Raw genomic sequence first — 20,687 nt, 5'->3', positions numbered from 1 at the left:
TGCTTCTTTGACAGCATTACCTGGCATAATGTTGGATGAATTTCATTCATATTGCTGCAATACAATCCAAACCAGCAGGACATCATAAATACATGTGTGTTTGTAATTGCAAATTTCATGTATATAATGTAAAATAAATACTTTGTGTATATAAAAAGTGAAAGATTTTGTTCAATGAAGTTGAGGCTGACCAGGTCAGCAGACAGTAAACACTTCTCCATCAATATTCAGAGTTAGGCTTTACAAAATGATTCATTGTAAAACACAAAAAGTAAAGAATATACTGCTTGATTGTTACAAGTCTACAGCTGGCCTAGGTGCTATATAATGATATGTGCAGAAATATGAAATGACTGGCTACAAGCAGCATTAAAGATTTCTTAAAATATTTTAAAAGTGACTTTATTAAATGACTTGTGTTATTGTTCAGTTAAGTCCATTTTCAGTGTTTGGTCGAATATCCAAAATAAACTGTTGAACATAACGCACTGAATATTCAAGAAATTTAGTAACTCTGTTATGCTTACACCGAGCGGCAGACATGCTAGCCATGCATGTCATTACACAGCAGTGTGCAATGCAGAAACCTTTTAATTTGATCTAGAAGTAGCATTTTGCTGCATTTAAGTGGTGTCAGAAACTGGGAAATACCAATTTTCATACTTGTAATTTGCACTTGAACAGTTGAAAAAGTCGTATTTACAAATGAGAAACTGGGGATTCTAGATGATACAGTTTGGTCGTGAATGCCTGATTTGTGTTAGCAGGCAGTGATGTAGATTCACGCAGCATGCAGAAAATTATTTCAGGGGTAGAATAAAATAGCAACTTTCATTTGTTTATTAGATTTTATTATAAGTGGGCCCAAATACAGTTTGACATTTTTAGAGTAAGATTAATAAAGCGAAAAACAAGAACTGACCCATTATCTGTTTTCAGTGTTGATTTTTTAAAACAAAATGGCCTTTGGTCCACTTCTAAACCAAAGAGTCTTTGGTCAAGGCTCTCATAACGCTATGGTACTTTGAAATGGCAGCCTCTATTGCCAAGATTTCAGAAGCAAGCACAATCACCAGAATCTCTGGAATTTTTTTTTTTTTTGAGAGAGAAATGATTGTTTATTTATTTATTCAATTTTTTTAATGTAGTGATCGGTGTGGGTTTTGTGCTTTTATTCAACTTTAAGTAAGAAGGATAAAAAGAAAGTTGAAAATTAAAAAATGATTTAAATCAACAGAAATGATTTTATTGATGGATAGATACATTTTCAAACAGCGCCCACTGCACTTGAGCTTTTGAGAGATTTTATGGAATAATTGTATAAGAGTATTCAAGATAATAAATAGAAGTGACTATTAAAAGAGCAGTACACAATTCTGGAGAGTGATTGTTGACATTTGAACTCAACAGAAAAACAAACACACCCCTCCCTTTAGTTCTCCTTCAGAACCTTCGCCCCTTTCATTTATTGATGCGCACTGGGCTAGCAACTCTTTGTGGCCATAAAACTCTTCACAAAAGTTATATGGACAAATACCATGATATAACATTAGATGGACAAATGCCATGATATAACATAAAATGTAAAAATTGTTTTACTGTTGAGTTCAGAACAAACAACCACCCGGTAAGTAATGTAACTAATGTTAGCCAGGTTCTGGGTTAGCAAACTGTTGCTACAGTTGCTGCTGCGAAGCTAACTAGTTGCTTTCACAAATATTAGCAAATGGAACAAAACAATACTGACCTAGTGGTTCTGTGAAGCAGCAAAATGAAGTTAATGTAACGCGCTTGTCTAGCAGGAACAGCCTTCTCATCCGTTTTCATACCTTTCAACTCTCGATGAAGCTGAAGTCGCTTCTTTTTCACCAGCTTCTTGTTCTAATTTTCCTGTTCCACCTTAAATGGTGTAGCAGTTACATTCTAGTGCCTCAGCTTCTTTTTCAAATTTTTTCATTCTACCTTAATCCCTTAAAATCCCAGGCTTTTAACATACTGAGGCTTAATGTTTAGTAACTACAGGGATTTCAATGTGAACTAGCTAAGCTGTTCTTGGGTTATAGAAGTGTGTTATAAAATTTTGTAAAAAAAAAAAACCCTGGCCATTTAAGGAGTTAAGTGGTGTAGCAGTTACATGGAACTGCTGCCAACTGGAGCCAACTTCGGCCTTGTCAACTGTTGGAAGTCTCTCTTGCTTGATCTAAGAAGTTCTTGCTCAATCTTTGTTCTCTTTTGTCGCTTCTTTGCCTGTTTCTCTGCCATTTCTCCTTCTCGACGATGCGTTGCATTAGGCCCTCCTCTCCCCCATGTCCTGTGCAAGAGTTTGAATGCCCGCTGTTGCTGATTGGCTGGAATTGTGTTTTATGTCTCAGCCTGAGACACTTTGTTTATTGTGTACAAATACCGGATTTTTTTCAGAACGGAGAGCTAGTGGACTGAGAGGAGATATTTGCTGAATTTGACAAAAAGTATATTGGATTGAAATTGTATCCTGCACTTTTAACCTGTTATCATTTTAAGCAGCTTCATATGTGTATATATATATATATATATATATATAATATGTATGTTTACACTGTGATCCATGTAATTTTTATGTCTTCTCACCTTAATATTAGGCCAACAGCATTGGTGTGGGAGTCATTGGGGTGATAGTGTGTGACTTTCTCCAGCCAACTCACAATAAACAAGACTTTGACTCCACAGATGAGTACAGGTATGTTTAAGAGAGGCTGCTGGATGCTTTGATACTTCCAGTAAAAGTCTATAGTGATCTATTAGCTATAAATACAGGTTTGATATTTGCTGTAATCTCTTGCTCTCTATATATATGAATGTGTGTCATTTTCTGTCTGTGCAGGAAAACTATGTACAATGTCGGTGTTAAGCTTGAAGAATACTGGAAAGAGGTCCGTCATAGACTCAAAAGCACTGTCCCTGTTGAGGATATTGTGTGAGTTTAAAGATTTTCTAAAAGACACACACACACACACAAACAATATAAACAGTATCATTAAAAAAGGTTTAACTAAGAAGCTAAATTTTCTATTTCTTTTTTACAAAGTAGCTTCTGTTTTTGTTCGCCAACAACTGTCTTAGCTTATTATATTGTTATAGCTTATTATAATGAGGTAGAATCATAGAAGACATGAATTTAAAGCACTTGTTTTTGCTATAAAATACTGTCAGCTCCATAATTTTTGGCAAGATTATAGAATGCAGAGTAAGGAAACTGAGACCACTCCTCAATACAGAATCTCTCCAGATCCTCTCGTATTCCAGGTCCTCTCTTAGACTCTCCTCTTTAGGTCATTCCACAGTTTTTCAAGGGGGTTTAAGACAGGGGAATGGGATAGCCATGTCCAAAGATTGATTTGAGGCCATTAAACCATTGTTGTGGATGTATGTTTTGGATCATTGTCCTGCTGGAAGAACCAAACACATTCTAGTTTTTGTGGCAGAGGCAGCCAGATTTTTACTTAAAATCTACTACTACTTCACAGAGCCCATGATGCTTTGTGTCGTAACAATGTTCTCAGAACTTTTGGAGGAAAAACAGCCCCAAAACATCACTGATCTTCCACCATACGTAACAGTGGGATGACTTTGTTTTCTGTTTAACCATCCTTTTTTTATGCCAAATCCACCTTGTGGGTGTGTTTGTTTCCAAGACGTTCCTTTTGGTCTCGTTTTTTGGAAACTTGGTGACTCCAGCATAATACTATCTTTTGTAAATCTGCAGTGTCCACTTAATAGGTCCTGAACAGTCAGGTGGACTTAAAAAGTGAAATATATACAATCTATGTACAAAGGCAACATATCAAATATTTTTTTGAAAAATATATACCCATTTTGAATTTGATGCCAACAACACATTCAAAAAAAGTTGGGACGAGGCAAGAAACGACTAGGAAAATTGTGTGATGATAACAAGAAACATCTGGTGGTTAATTGGCAACAAGTAACATGATTGGGTGTAAAAAGACTGCATGGGCAAATAGTGCAACAATTTAAGGATAACATTTCTGAACATAAAATAGCAAATAACTTGGGGATTTCATCATCTACAGTACATAATATCTAGAGATGGAAGTATTGATTGGCTGTGTATCAGTATCAGTCAATTTTCAGCCCAAATATGTGATCGGCTGATATTTCTCTAACTTGGCGATCCTGAGATTGATCGCATATTTAAAAATCCATCCGTGAAGCAGGAGGACTCTTTTGTTCTATTGATTTGTTGTGCCAGGTGCATAGCCTCTGGTTATTTCACTTGCTGCGCGAGTCTGAGGCACCAGAATGTAACTGCTGCACCATTTATGTTGGAATGAGAAAATTCAAACAGAAAGTTGGCAAAAAAGAAGCTGACTTCAACTTCATCAAGAGCTGAAATGGATGAGGAGGTTGCTCTGTTTCTGTTTGATGAGTGGGTATCACTAAATTTTTTTGCTGTTTCACAGATCCCATAGGTCAGTAATATTTTTGATGGCTAATCCCAACTGGTTAGCTTCACAGCAGCAATTGTAGCAGTAGTTTGCTAACCCACAACCTGCCTAACGTTAGTTATATTACTTGCTGTCATTGTAATATTGTATTTGTCCATACAACATTTGTGGAGGATTTTATGGCCATGAAGATCTAAAAAAAAGTGTCATTTTCCTTGGTAATGTGTGTCCATGAGTCTGGAGGTGCAGAGCTTCTGAAGAAGCACTGACTGCGCCTTTAAATGTGGAGTCCAGCCCCATCCTCGATTGTTATTGGCTGTCAGCCAGTTGTGCTGAAAGGGGATAGGTATCGGCCCCAAAAACACTGATAGATCCATCTCTAAAAATATCATAAGAGATTCAAGATGTCAAGATTCAGAGAATCCAGAGAAATCTCTGTATGCAAGACACAGTGCTGAAAACCAACATTGGATGGCTGTGATCTTTGGGCCTCAGGCAGAGTGATGGTATGGGGGTGCATTAGTGCACATGGCATGGATGATTTGCACATCTGTGAAGGCACCATTAATGCTGAACAATACATACAAGTTTTAAAGCAACATATGCTACCATCCAGATGATGTCTTTTTTAGGGAAGGCCTTGCTTATTTCAGCAAGACAATGCTAAACCACATTCTGCATGTATTACCACAGCATGGCTCCATTGTAAAAGAGTCTAACTGCTAAACTGCCCTGCCTGCAGCTTTTGGAATCAGTCACCATTGAAAACACTTGCCGCATAATGAAATGAAAAAAATGTGACAAGAGACCCCAAACTGTTGAGCAGCAGAAATCCTATGTATGAGAAATCAAGCAAGAATGGGGGAAAATTTCACTTTCAAAACTATAGCAGTTGGTCTCCTCAGTTCCCAAACACTTACAGAGTGTTTTTAAAAAAAGTAGTTATGGAACACAGTGGTAAACATGCCCCTGTCCCAACTTTTTTGAAATGTGTTGCTGGCATCATAACCCTCCCAGGACTACTGGTGTGGTGTGGTGCAGAAGCAGTGCTGTTGCCTCGTCTGGTCTAAAATGAGTTTCTCACCATTTATCAAGCAGTATAAAATCAGTTATCCTCTTTGTCAACAACCAGTACTGCCCTTTAATACAGATTTTCTAGGTGGAACACTGCTGAGCTCTGCCTAAATGATAGAATGTGATGATTCCTTTTATTATTACTTTGTCTTTGTTGCTTGCTGTATAAGAAAATGTATGTGTTTGTATGGCCCTGCAGGAAGCGACCGGACCAAAACTGGGCGCAGTGTGACGGCTGTCTGAAGTGGAGGAAACTTCCAGATGGCATAGATACTGACAAGCTGCCTGACAAATGGTTCTGCCACTTGAACCCTGACCCCCAGTTCAGGTGTGTTTTTGTGTACCTTTTGTGTGTGCTTGTGTATGCCACTCTATCTGCGTCTGTCTGTAAGTCTCAGGGTTAATGTGAAAATCCTAGAAAGGCCTAGAAAAAGTTTTGAAAAATTATAAATGCTATAAAAAGTCTGTGAATTCATTCCAATGAATTTTTATGGTTTGCTCATCTGATTATTTGACATTTGAAACAATGAGCACATGCCGCAGTATTGTGTGTGTAGTACTTCTGATATCCGAGTGAAATTTAAAAGCCAAATAAAACACATTTGCTACAAGGTATGTGGCTATGTTAGCTTGCAAGTCCAGCTAGCTAATAGAGTCTTTTGTTCCTATTGTTAACTTGTTGAATGTAGTATCACATATAGCTAAAACAATAATGAAATAATGAAATAAAGAATGATGAGGGCCTAATTACTGTTTGCTAATTAGCTAACACTATTTAACAACAGAATGGGACACACACAGTAAATACTTTCCTTAAATTGCTTATAATAGTACAGTTTACCTACCAAGCAGTACAGAAACAGTGCTGCCCTTTTAGTTCCATGTCATCTTCATGGATTGCTGCTTGATGAGGCTTTTCACTTTTGGCCTGTGATCTTTAGCTTTAGCTTTTTGAGCTTTAACTTCTATCTTTATCCTTTTTGCACTAGTTCATTTGCAATATAATCAGTATTATAAATAAACCAGTCTATCTTTCGTGCTCAGGTATGTAGCCTACAAATACATACATTTGTATAAAACATTTTTTTTAAATGCTGTACAACAAAAAATTGGAAGTGGCAGTTATTTTATTTTTAATGACTTTCTAGCTGTGTTGAGATGTGTAATTTTTAAAGAATTTACAATCCTAATTCCAAAAACATTGGGACAGTAGGTAAAATGCAAATGAAAAACAGAAAGCAGTGATTTATAAAACTACTTTGATCTGTATTTGAACAAAAACTGTACAAAGATGAGATACTTAATGTTTTTCCTGATCAACTTTATGACCCGGTCTAGGGTCAGGCCGTAACAGAGAATGAGAGTGGGCTCTCTCCCCAGACCTGTTGCCAGACCAGACACTGAACACCATTTAAACCAGAAAATGACAGGTTTATTTTCTTCAGAAGCTCAAACAAGCTGGGTTGATGGCTTCAGGGACAAGCATTAGCCAAAATAACAAACAAAACAACTAATGATTTCAAACTTAACTAAACTAAAAACAAAAGAAACAAAAGACATATAGGCTACCCTAACTCCCTACCTTAAACAGGAGAAAAGGTAATCAAAACAACATGGCACCCGTCCCCTACTTTCCCCAAGCTCTCAAAGTGTAATCAAACAGTCGCATTTTTAACGATAGCAGCAAAGCAAAGCAGAAAGAAGTAAAGAGTGCCAGGCTGGTCTGGACAGGTGTTTTTCCAGGTCATATCAAAGGGGAAAGAGCCCTGAATGTCTCCCAAGATGGTGGTTCGGTGACCTTTTGTACTGCCAGGCGCCCCTGAGTGGCCAGTCATGCACCTGCACATAAGGGGACGCACAACAGGGAAAACACAAAATGCCAGCACAAGGCACACAAAAGGTATATTATGACCAGGGGTCGTAACAACGCTCATTCTGAAATTGATGCCTGCAACACAAAAACTTGGGATGGGGCAATTGAAGACTAGGAATTTTGTGAAATGTTCAAAAAACATCTGGTGTTGCAGTTGTTCTTGGGTATAAAAGGACCATCCAGGAAAGGCCTAGTCTTTAAGGTGGAAGGATGGGTCCAGGCCTGCCACTTTGGAAAAAAAATGCATCAGCAAAATCAATCAGCTAAAAGCAATGTTCCTCAGCCAGGGATTGCGAGAATTTTAGGTATTTCAACCTCATCAATGCATAATATCATCAAAAGATTTTGGGGAGTTCAGAGAAATCTCTGTTCATAAGGGACCACAAAAAACACAAAAGAATACCCATGATCTTTGAGCCCTCAGATGGCACTTATTAAAAACAAACATGTTTCTGTGATGGATATCACCACATGGGGTGAGAATACCTTGATAAGTCGTTGTCAATACATAGTGTTATCGCTACATCCACAAAAAAGTTAAGACTGCACAGCAAAAGTCATATGTCAACTGCATCCAGAAACGCAGCTGACTTCTCTGGGCTTGAGCTCATCTGAAATGTATTGATGCACAGTGAAAGCGTGTAGTGTGGTCTGCTGAGTCAACCTTTCAGATTATTTATGGAAAAAATTGACATTTTGTTCGCTGGAGCAAAGAAGAAAAGTACCATCCGGCTTGTTTCCAGTCTAAATTTCCAAAACTAGGGTCTGTCATGGTATGAGGGGGGGTGCATATTAGTGGGTAACTTACACATCTGTGAAAGCACCAATAATGTTGAACACATTTTGGAACAACATATGATGCATTTTAGACATTTAACCTGTTTCAACATAACGCCAAGCCACATTCTGTATGTGTAACTAAAGTATGGATGCGTAAACAGAGAGTACAGGTCCTAGACAGGCCTGTGTTTCAGGGATGAAATTTGAAATGAACATGTATTTATGAAAATCAATGAGATTCATAAGGTTCAACATAAAATTACCATTTTCAGTTTAATACAGGTGAAAAAGAATTTACTGATCCCTGCTTTTTGTTTTTATTACCATTTCACATACTGTCCCAATTTTTTGGAATTGGGTTTGTAAAGTCTCAAAACAATGAAGTATGGGGTTCCACTGAGTGGAAAGTGTACCGACCTCGGTGACTGACCATGTCTTAATTATCACATTTGTGTTCCGGGGTTTGTTAGGAGTTGTACAGCTGAGGAAGAGCGCGAAGACTCTGATGATGAGCAACCCAGATATCAAAAGACCTACAAACAGCAGTGAGTAAAGAAATGTATATATACACACAGACACACACACACACACACACACACACACACACACACACACACCCACCCACCAAGGAGGACTTTATTGGGAACACTATACTAGCACTGGGTAGGGCCTCCCTCTGCTCTCTAAACAGCTTTAGTTTATTTACCGTGGCATGGATTCCGCAAGATGTTGGAAAAATTCCTTTGATATTCTAGTCCATGTTGACATGGTTGCATCATGCAGTTCCTGCTGATTTTTTAGATGCACTTTCATTGCTGAGAATCTCCTGGTCTAACAAATCCTAAACATGTTCTATTGGATTCAGATCCGGTGTGTGGGAAGGCCACTGAAGAGCACTGAACTCATTGTCATTTTCATGAAACCGATTTCAGAAAACTTTGCTTTGCAACATGGTGAAATATCTTGCTGGAAGTAGCCCCTCATTCAGCAAATCAACTAAATAACAAACCCCCTGGACTACAGCCCCTGAAGCCCCTGAATTCCATAGATTTTCAAAACTTTCGTCTTTAAATGTTGAAGATGTTATCACTCACACAGAGTGGTTTGATGTGGAATTTGCCATTCTGGAGAAAATTACAGACTAATTGTAAAATACAGATTAATTGTTATACAGCGGTGGTGATAGGAACCAGGCGTTTGAGGAGGTTAATGCCTCTTAAAGTTACCTCTTAGAAAGTTATTATAAATTGTTATTACCTGATTTCTGATTCGTTTTGAGGAGCTTTTGGCCTACAGTGTATCTTTTTTTTAAGTCAAATGTAAGGCAATTGTTAAAAGACAAAATAATTCCCAAAAAAAACTTTTTTTTTCAGATTTAACCCTATTTTGTCAATAACAGTTCCCTTTCCCAAGATGTAAAGTAGGGTATGAGACAGAGAGGCTACAGTCACAGAGGAGTTGAAACATGCAGTTGCTGTTGCTCTCACTGGTTGTCAGTGATGAAAGTAGAAAATTGCGTTCAGCTTGTGTTCATGTGACTTTCATGTTCAGGTTCATATGAACTCTGCATTTGCATTATGATAAAATAATGTTATTGAATTACTGAAAACACATTTTCATGAAGCTTATTTTTTCCACTTACGTAGCTATAACAAAATGCACTGTGAACAGTCTTAAGGGTAAAGTCTTGATCAAGTGAACAAATGTAATTGACGGTGATTAATTACACAAGAGAATGTATTAATCACAAGTAATTTTAATTGTTTGACAGATATAAATAATATATATGTGTGTATTTGTGTGTCTGTGTGTGTATGTGTTTTGACTTAGTGAAAGAAATAAGAGGTTGCAGCAAGAGAAGAACAGACAGCAGGTAATGCTCTTTCTTAATGTGAAGTTTGTGAAGTTTTTAATGGTTTATCAGCATAGCATATTTCCATTAAATCACTGCTTTCCATTTTTCTGGTTGTTGAAGGCGCAAGATGTATTTTCTGTTTATTGGCTGTGATTGTTTATTTAATAATAAAATGAATGTTTGTATCTTTGTGTTTCAGTTGGAAGAGGAAAAGAAAAGGACAGAGGAGAAGAAGATCTTGGCACTAAAAGAGCAGAATGCCGCATTGATGAGGAAACAGCAGGCCCTAGAACACCAGCTCAGATTCTCAGTGAGTAATTTCTTTTCAAGCTAATGATCTATTTCTGTATATCCAAAACTTCACATTGCTAATATTTAAGAATCTTCTCAATGCAGTGAGTCTAGGATTTATAGGCCAGTGTTTCTGAGGAAGTATGTATGTGAAAATACATACTGTCATTTACTGTACGAAGCTGTCAAGGTCTAGACCTAGAATTAAATATATGTTTAAGAAAGGGGAGATGTGACTGTGGGCAGTTTATATGCTATGAGAAAATTACACGTTTTAGACCAGGGACCATATTACAGAAACTTCCTACCTTTTGTCCCAAGTTAAGATCTGACAAGGTCAAGATAAGATTTTGAAAAATATAATAACAAATATAAACAAATCTTATTTGACAGCATCTTATCTCAAGTTATGAAACACGAAACTACTCGATCAAGGTCAATAAAGAAAAGTAAAGAGCGATTAACTGTTAATTGGAAGAAGTTCCTAAAGGTTAAGAAAAGGTTATTATTGTGATAGCATTCCATTCTGTTTAATGGGACGCTGTAACTCGCCAGTGTCAGTTTCCATTTCCCAAAGCTTTAGCCAGCGTGTGAGCTGTGCTAACGTTATTCCGCTGAATAATCACACATTCAAGTCAATCTCTTCATTAACCGCCATCGCTGCAGTGTTTTATTTGACAAGTATTCATTTTCATTAGCACACACAGGTAATATGGAAGAATGGTGGAGAATGTCTTCAGTGTCTGAGTTTCATATAACTTCAGATTTAGGGAAAAAAACATCACTCCCATTTGTGAAACCACCATTTTGCAATATGAAAGTAAAAAACCTTTCTGTCAGTTATAGTGAACTTGAAATACTGCCTGTCACATCTGCCTAAAAAACGTATCACTATATTTTCAGTAGAATGTCAAGCAATAGAAATGAAATGTTTAAAATACATTTTACACTTCTGGAAAAGTTGGGACATTTTGTAAAATGCAACAAAAACAAAAATTTGTGACAAAAATACAAAGAAAATATTCTCAATGTTTTCACTGTGCAACTTAATTGTATTTTGTAAATATAAACAAATATAGAATTTGATGCATGCATCACACTTAAAAAAAGCTGTGGCAGAATATGTCTCTAAAATCCCAGAGTGCACCCCCATGTCAGTGGTACTTTTGCACATATGCAAGTCACCCATGCTGTGGCCACTGATGCAGCTCTATGCCATGACAGATGTTGGCTTTTGCACCTTTTGCCGGTAAAAGTCAGGATGGTCCCTTTTGTTTTTGGCATGGAGAATTCAACGTCCGTTTTTCCTAAAAACAAGCTGAAACGCAAAGTGTGGCACAAAGTAATGAGCCACAAACTGTCTTTACTTGCAAAGACCAAGCCATTGGTGCATGCTCCTTTTATACCCAGTCATGATACCCTCAACAGTTACCAGTTGCTTATTGTGGATTTTTGATAGAATCATAGAATATTCTATGAACTTTTCACACTTTTTTTTTCAACTTTTTTTGATTGTTTTGCGGACATCAAATTCAAATTGTGTTCATATTTACAAAATACAATGAAGTCGGTCAACCGAAACATTGAAAGTCATTCTTTGTATTTCTGTCAGTTAAGTTAAGGTTTAAGAAAATTAACAAATCACATGTTCTTGTTTTTATTGCATTTAATAAAATGTCCCAGTTTTTCCAGAAATGGCGTTTGTAGAAGTTAGGACACCAGTTGAGTTGTCCTAAAGTTATACATTGTATATGTATTGTTGTAAATTCAGTCCTAACTAAAGTTACCATGGTGGCTAAAAAGATAAAATAACATTTCAGCCTCAGGGGTCAAACTAGATTACTTCCAGGCCACTTCCAAGGAGTTTAGACAAAAGGGAATAGCCCATTGTTTGTTGAATGCAGCTTTTACAGTATAAGCATGAGGTGGCCAAATTGGCTGATTAGCCATGTTGCTGTGTTTGATTTGTAGCTAATTTTCCTTGTACTGTCTTACAGTTACACTGTACTAGCATGTGTACACCCAAATACTCACACTGCAGAACCATGTGTAGTCAAGCAAAGTTATACAAGAGTGAAAATACAAGCAAAAAAACACTCATTCTGCTAGAATACATGCTAAAAATGGTAGAATTAGCTACATAGCTAACAAATACACCAACGTTGCCCTCTAAACATATTAGAGCAACAAGTTAGAAGTTTTTTGTATTCATAAGCCCTGTGATGTCTCAATGAATGCATTTACTATTTTCTTATATTTAAATTTATTTGCCCCAACCCAGTGCACCAATTCACATTTTGCTTGTTGCAGGAATCTAACAACTGTGAACAGTTATTGTAGTCTTAAATAACTGAGATCATCTCAAATAGTTGTTATTAAGAGCTTAGACAATGAAACTACAAAAAACAAGCAAATGCACTAATAAAGTAAAAATATGTAAATATTCACACATTAAACGTACCTTGATATCATCAGCACAGTTGCTGTCTAGGTCAACAGAAATATTGTCACTCATCTGTTTCCGTTTAAGATATAATATATTGTAATTAATATATATCGAAACACTCTTGAATGCTGTATGTCTCTGCCTTTTTGAAGCACTAAGGGTCATAAAAAGGGATGTATAACTATCTAACACTATTTGTTGCAAATAAAAATACTACAGAAATACTACTAAAATACTAAATATCTAATCAACCAAAATATAGTTTAAAATTAGGTTTTCTGTTAGAATTCACATCAGTAGATTACACTTTATTGCTGTCGGCTGCTGTTACATGGAAACTGCTAGCAGGCCACTGTGAGGTTTAGAACAGGCATGTCAAACTGGGGATCTTCTAGGCCAAGAAGCTATAGAAATTAATATTTGCCCTCATCTACTGCTCTGAATTTAGTTCATGAATGCTTTGCTAATTGGCTAAAGAGCTGAATCAGGTGTGTTTAATGAGGCAGTGTGCTGAAGTCTGCAGTGTTTTGTCCCATGAGGACTGGAGCCTGACACACATTTTGTAGAAGAAGGAAAATTCCCAACACTGGTGACTACACATTCTACTACACATGCTTCAGTGTGTGCACAAGGGAAAAAAATAGGATGCAAAATGATAATTTTAATTATTGGCCAGAATTTCAGTATTGGACACATAGTATTAATTAACGCTTTCCATATCGACAAATAATCATATATATATCCCCAATAAAAACAAAAGATCTGCACCACATCTTGGGAACTGCTTGTATAGCCAAAAAGTCGAGTTCTCTCATCTCTCTTCTCATCAGGCCCCTTCTTCACCCAAATCACCTGCACAGGCCACTCCCAGCTCCTCACGTAATGCCAGTCCTTCCACACGTGCAGGTGAGTTCCTGTTTTGTCTGTGTGTATGTGTCAGTGTTAAAGGTCTGCTGCCTGATGGAGCCTGACAAAATATCAGATTTGATTTTTCACATGCAACATTGGGCTTGCGTAGTAGATTTCATGCAGTCTCAAGCATTTTCTCTCGCTCTTTCTCTCTCTGGTAATGTTAGCTGCATTCTGAATAGCTCTGATTTTGTAAGAGTTGGGGAACAAGCCCATGAATAAAACCACTGAAGATGAGAGGGATGTGTTGAATTTGTGGAAAAGTCACAGCAGATCTTTCTCTATTCTAAAGAAACTTTCCAAAGCAGAATTGTTCACAGTGGTGGTGATAGAAACCAGACGTCTGAAGAATTTAATGCCTCTAAGAGTTCCCTCACAGAAAATGTACTTTGCCTGATGTGCTAAAACATCATGTTTAAAATCCATTCATGACAGAGAGGCTCACACAGGGTTTTGTAAGGCAAAACATTACCCAAATAAATTTCTTTTTTTAGCTTTAACGCAATATTTCCATGGTCCGCACTAAATGTATATAGTCTAAAGGTTCACTGGTGTTTTTGGATAGTACATAAAATTAACATTGACATCACAGTGTTGATGATAGGAACAAGGGGTCACAATGTCCATGTGAAGAAAATTACAAAACTGTAAAGATATAGAAGGGAGGGAACATTAGAAGGAAGCATTTCTTATCAAACCACTCTGAATGACTTTGTTTACATCTCAAAGATTGAATTATGCTGTTCTCTGCCAAGGACAATCAGCAATTCCACAAAATATGCTGATAATAAATACTTATATTTATCATTAATGTGTTAAAATACATCACAATATGTTACAGTATGCTTTTTTGAGTATATTGTGGATATCCTCAGTACTTAAAAATCATTTCCCAATTTCATACCCATGCAGACATTTGTGTGTGTGTGTGTATTGTTATAAGCATTACCAGTGTTGACAGAGTCCCATGTTTTATATTAACTCTGCAGGCTCCAGACCTTCTGATAACATGCCTATCATCTCTAATGTAATTTCTCTCTCAACTACTCCAACAAGGTAGACCACTCGATTTGTCTAACTCAAATTTACACATCCTTTCTATTTGAACTTACACTGTCTTTAGCTCTTTCACAGTGATAAGCTGCTGTGAGCTCTTCTGTTAATAAGCTGTACTATGTTTGAGATGCTTCTTGATTTATTCTTCTCTAAGGATTAAGAGAGGCTTGGGCCCTTGCAGGGAGAATGTAGTGAAAAAGCCAAGAATGAGGAACGGTCTATGCAGCAACACACCAGACAGCCCTTCAACGAGGACAGCCTCACCACAGGCCTGTTCATCACCGACCATAAATGATGAGGGTAAAGAAGTACCAAAGAATGATGAAAATGATGACATTGTCATCCTTGAGAGCTGCAGCACACCTAGGCCTAATCCGTCAACGTTTGACCTCTCTAAGGTGAAGTCAGAGCGCAGGTCGAGTTTGGACATGCAAACACACATGGAGCATAATGACAGCATTGCCATGGAAACTTCAGTGGCCATGGAGAATCCTACAGCGACTACTTCTTCCACTCATACCAAACATGTTAATATCACAACCCAGACTGAGCAAATACGAGCAGTGAAAGAGGAAGTAGAGGATTCCAGAGGAAAGAAAGAATCAGAGAAGAGTAAGAGAGGAGAGAGAGATGAAAAGGTGTCAGAAATAGAACAAGGGCTCTCAACTTTGGAGAGAATAAACAATCAAGAACCAGAGGAAATAGAGTCTATGCAGGTATCATTAAGTGCCCAATCAAAGAGTGTAACAAGTGAAAGTAACAAAAGCGAAAGTAAGTGTGTTACAACTGAGCAGATGCTGGTGAAGTCAGAGGGTGAGCCAGATGGTGGGGAATTAAGCACAGAGCCAGAAGTGGAGGCAGGGGAGAAGTCAGCGACACTTAAGGACCCATATCTGATCCCCTTAGACAGAGATCATCTCTCAGTGCTGGAAGCCCAGCAGCAGCAGGACAAACTGCTGGAGCTCCTTGAAGTTGCCTCCCGGGAACGGGATGAGAGCCGGACGCGTGCGCAGCTCCTTACCTCCCAGGTGGAAGAGCTCCAGAGCAGTCTGCTGGAGATCACCGAGAAAACGCTGAAGAAGGAGCAGTGCCAGCAGGGCACGCAAACGTCCGTAGCAGAAGAGGAGCAGGACTACAAGGCACTTTATCTGCAGGCCAAGGAGGAGACGATGCAGCTGCAACGCGAACTGGACCAACTGAAGAGGGAGAGAGCAGAGTATGAGGCCCAGGCGGAAGTGGCCAAGAAGGCAGAAGCCCAGAGTGGAGTGGAGAACAGAGCGCAAAGCAAAGAAGGTGTAGCAAGATCGGGCATGTTTGACAATGTGGACGATGAGCTGGCTTGTCAGATGGACCTTCTACTGAGGGAACTGGATGACAGAAACAAAGAACGAGAAGAGCTAAAGAAGAAGGTGAGTGAATGATGTCACGTAGCAAGCCTAAAACCTTGTTTTTAAGGTTAAGTCCCCAGCCATGCATGTTATTAGAAAGAGAACAAAACAAAAAAAATCTAAAAATAAATTATCTAAATAAGACTAAAATTGAAATTATATAAAGCTAAAATATTTGTGACCTTGTAATGTGCATTTTGGTTTTTTGCAACTTGTGCACCTTGCACACCCAAATTTGGTTTTGTTGTGCGTGAATATTCATTCCAAAAAATGCAGTGAATTATGGGTATCCCATATTCCCTAGGGTAGGTCATATATTGTACACTACTTATCGTGGTGCATTGTGGAATAAGGCACAGTTTTGAACATGGCCAAGTCAAATTCAAGACTTTTAGTAGTCAAGTGTATGTCAAGACCAAGACCAGGACACATTAAATCAGAGACAAGGCCGAGACCAGATTAAAATTGTATTAGTATATAAACATTTTAAAAACATTAAAAAAAAGAAACTGAAATTTGTTTGTAGTTCATTGTAAATTCATGATGATTCATTATATATGTGCATAATATTGTGTTTTATAATACATTTTGTAAAATATAATATTAAATAATATATCTTCAAAACATTATTAATTATTTCATTGTTATTGTTATAGTCTTAGTCCAATTTTGCATTGTAACTTTTGGAAGCAAATGAAGATGAGAGTATTCTTCTTCTTTTTCTTCTCTAAAACGTAAACAGAACAACCACCTAAAGTCAACTGAATTTAAACCAAACAACACATCCATTGTTTTTATTAAATGAAAACATAGCCAGTTTGCCCTCAGATGATGTGTACATTACAATGTTACAATATAGACATTTAACAGACACTTAACCATAATTTTAAATGTGACAAATATTGTTAGTTTTTGTAAAAATAAAACATGAGATGTATATCAGGCAAAATGCTAGCTACTTATGTTTATGCTGTGCAAGTCAATGTAAAATGTTTCGCTTTTCGGATGGAAATCCATCGTGGATTAGGGTTAAAAGGTTCTTTCAGAAGGAAAGATCCTGAAGCTGGGCCATCTACAAGTGAAGCTGGCACCGTATCTCAGACTGAAAACACTGAGGATAAACAGAAACGAAAATGCAGCACTGAATACCTAGTGCTAAGCTTCATGTGCATGGGAACTGAAAACAAGTAACTTGCTCTGTGCTGTTTGCTCAGCAGTCTTTTTAAATTAACCTTTGAAACCCAACAGTTTACACTGTTTACTACACTAGTGATGGCAGTTAGATGAAGGGCCGAGAGATCGAGTGAATGCAAGCGTGGACTTCCGAGTGGTGGGTCAAAGGGGGTGAAGGCGTGTTAAAGAATTAGTGGAACGGGGCCTGTGTTTTCTTTGTATGTTGATTAATCTTGTTCTGGTGGGCACACAATATACATTTACAAAGGACACCTCTCTGAGTTTGAGTCAGAGAAACTTACCGAAAGACTAACTGAAACACTATTGATGCCAAACAAAAGCTAACCTAGCAATTTCTCTGTCAATAACGCATGCTTATCAGAAAAGTAGGACCACACCCAGACAGTCCTCAGAAAGATCTGATAAGCAGTTTTTAAGACGTGTTTTATTTCTATCTTTTTTCATTCAAACCGCTGGGTTTTTAGTATAAACACTCAATTTTAGTGCCATACAAACATTTTGCACTATGTTCCCTGGGACTAAGTAATTGTGAAAAAACACCTGAAGGACCATATCTACACCCAGTGCATTCCTTTGTAATATGCTTAATTGAAAAAAGCCACACCTTTTTATTTATATCCTACTTCACCCAGTGCTTTTGAACCTAGAGTGCATAGATACTCCTGAGCTTATATAAGTGAAACTTTTAAGTGACTTTCAGATATATCCTTGTGTCCTTTCGGTATGAGCAATCTGAGGGCAATCATGTTACAGTCCGCTTTTACAATTGCTCAACCAAGATAGGGCCCCGGCCTTAATTCCACTGGATTATATCCATTATAGTAATTTGGATCATAGTAACTTATTTTTGTTTTGAAAACACGATCTGGTGTTTACATTGTGTGAGTATTTCATGAAGAATAGACCGCTAAAAATGGTCCAAAATAAAACCAGAATAAAATCTTGTTACATCAGTGTATGTTGAATTAATTTACAAGAACTTCTTTCCTGTTACTGTTAATTTGCCATCTTGAAAATACAGCTTACAAGTATACAAATATACTAGTACTGCAAATCTAATCTTGTCCTTCCTTCTTTGTTCACTCTTACACAGCTGGACAGGCTAGAGGACGAGAAGAACACGTTGTTGACTTGCTGTGAAAACCTAAGGAAGGACATAAAAAAAGAAAGTGAAGAGGCAGAGGTAAGCGTGGAAGAGCGAGGGGCACAGACAGAATTCCCTAATCCACCACCAGAGGAGAGTGAAGCAGGCTCAGCAGGATCCTCCAACCCAAGAAGGGTCTCAACATGTGGGACCAATCAAAATGAGACACAGGAAAGACCAAAGAGAGAGCCGGGCCAAGAAGACACGGACACACTGACATGCAGGTAATACTTGTAATCTTTGTGATCTGTTACAGAGAGTTCAAGTGCCATGGCAATCTGTGTGATATTTCCATATGATGATATTGCTTGTATAATTCACATGGCAGTTTAATAAATATATATATACGTACACACACTGATAAGCCAAAACATCATGACCATCTGCCTAATATGCTGTTGGTCATCTGCATGCTGGTAAAACAGCTCTAGTTCAACTAGACATAGACTCTACAAGACCTCTCAAGGTGCCCTGTGGTGTCTGGCACCGAAACATTAGACATCAGATCCTTTAAGTCCTGTAAGTTGCGTGAGCTGCTGTGGATCAGACTTCTTGTTCCTGCACATCCCACAGATTCTTGATCGTATTGAGCAGGGTTCAACAATAACAATTACCTGAGCAGGTAAAACATGACATCGGGACAGCAGCACAAAAAATACATAACCCCTCGGCATGCAAAAAATGGTCTTATCCATTTTGCATATACAGTCAAAACAAGCTGATTGTATTATTTCTTGACGAAAAACATCAGAGCGAGGGGTGCTGGAAAATGTTGGCGTAGCGTGAATATGAAGGGAAGCAAGTCCACAGTTTCATTCCCGCATGGAAAACTTCATCGATTTTGACTCCTCTTTTCTGAGATGTTCTGTAAACTTTGTTGGAAATATCCTAACAGGCAGATAAAAGTGGTTCTTTTTTATCGGTAGTACACAACTTTTAGAAAACGGTCGCATGCATGTATAGCAGCAAAAAAAAAGCTGCTAGCGCACCTGGGCCGCTTGACGTGCATACAGTGGATGAACAGTAAAGCAGAATCCAGGTTAGTCACAACAATACATCACACGGTCAAAAGAGAAACTTTTTCCTGACTATCCACATGAGATAGACCTTCAAATTAAAAGTGGACTGGAACTTGATAGCCAGTATTGCACTGACATGGCTTGCAGAGGGTAAGGTAATATTCACTAATTTATGCATGCAATGATTTATGTTATGTATTGATAATAAAATAGAAACACAATTCAGAGGTAGGAATTTGAGCAGTTTTGTTAAAAGCATTGTGTCACTCATTAGGTTTACCATGGTGATATACAATGTTTTATGGGAATCTCATCTGGAAGAGCTCCAGTCATTCAGCTTTTATTAGCGCTCTGGCTGATGCCACTACTGATGCCAGCACAAGAGACCTTAAAGGAGTGATAGTGAGGTTCTTAAAGGATGGAGACCCAATAATAAACACGTGTGGCTGCAGAGGAGCTGTAGCACAGTACTGCTGTTAAGAAACCTTTGCTTATTTACTGCAAAAAGAAAATAAGTGAAAGTATATTGTGAGGATGTGCTCTTATTTCAAGAATACATTGTCTTAACTAAATATATTAGCTTATATGTAGTGATTTATATTTAAATAACACTTTAAAATACAATGATTTGTTCGGAACAGTAGAAATTTGGTTCAAGACTGATCTTTCAGGTCGCTTGCCCGACTGGGCAATTGGGAAATAAGTTAACATTGAGCCCTGTTGAAATCTGGGGCATTTGAAGGCCAGGGAAATGCTTTGAACTCTTCGTCATGTTCCTCAAACCATTCCAACACAATGTGTGAAATGTGGCAAGAGTGCCTTATCCTCATGAAAGGGCCGCTGCCATCGGGAAATACCATTGCCATGAAGGGTTGTACCTGGTCTGCAATAATGTTTAGGTTGGTGGCACGTGCCAAATTGATGCTCACATGAATTCCCAGATTTCTCAGCAGAAAATTGCCCAGAGCATCTTATTCCATCCACTGGCTTTTCAACAGTGCATCCTAGTGCCATCACTTCCCTAAGTAAATGGTGCACATGTACCTGACCGCAATGGCAAATGGTGCACATGTACCAATGTATATTTTCCAATATTATCTTAATTTAACTTAATATTGTACTGAATCAAGAGTAATGTTGTTCAGATAAACATTTATTCAAAACCTGTATCATCCATGTGAAAAAGTAATTACCCTCATAAACCTAATAACTG

General features: G+C 37.8%; 1 protein-coding gene across 1 annotated transcript in view; it reads left to right on the top strand.

The window, feature by feature from the left end:
- The window catches only part of morc3a (MORC family CW-type zinc finger 3a), a 33,962-nt gene that overhangs the window by 10,072 nt on the left and 3,203 nt on the right, over nucleotides 1-20,687 (top strand). Inside the window, exons 9-18 of the mRNA XM_036572280.1 lie at nucleotides 2,619-2,716; nucleotides 2,861-2,953; nucleotides 5,719-5,847; nucleotides 8,643-8,717; nucleotides 10,003-10,045; nucleotides 10,227-10,337; nucleotides 13,595-13,670; nucleotides 14,663-14,729; nucleotides 14,884-16,138; nucleotides 18,405-18,679. Coding sequence (XP_036428173.1) covers nucleotides 2,619-2,716; nucleotides 2,861-2,953; nucleotides 5,719-5,847; nucleotides 8,643-8,717; nucleotides 10,003-10,045; nucleotides 10,227-10,337; nucleotides 13,595-13,670; nucleotides 14,663-14,729; nucleotides 14,884-16,138; nucleotides 18,405-18,679 — 2,222 coding nt within the window. The remainder of the gene's footprint in view (nucleotides 1-2,618; nucleotides 2,717-2,860; nucleotides 2,954-5,718; nucleotides 5,848-8,642; nucleotides 8,718-10,002; nucleotides 10,046-10,226; nucleotides 10,338-13,594; nucleotides 13,671-14,662; nucleotides 14,730-14,883; nucleotides 16,139-18,404; nucleotides 18,680-20,687) is intronic.

This window comes from Colossoma macropomum, unplaced genomic scaffold, assembly GCF_904425465.1.
Source record: "Colossoma macropomum unplaced genomic scaffold, Colossoma_macropomum, whole genome shotgun sequence".
NCBI classification, from domain to species: domain Eukaryota; kingdom Metazoa; phylum Chordata; class Actinopteri; order Characiformes; family Serrasalmidae; genus Colossoma; species Colossoma macropomum.
Note: the sequence above shows the minus strand (reverse complement) of the source record. Positions and strands in the feature narration are given on the sequence as shown.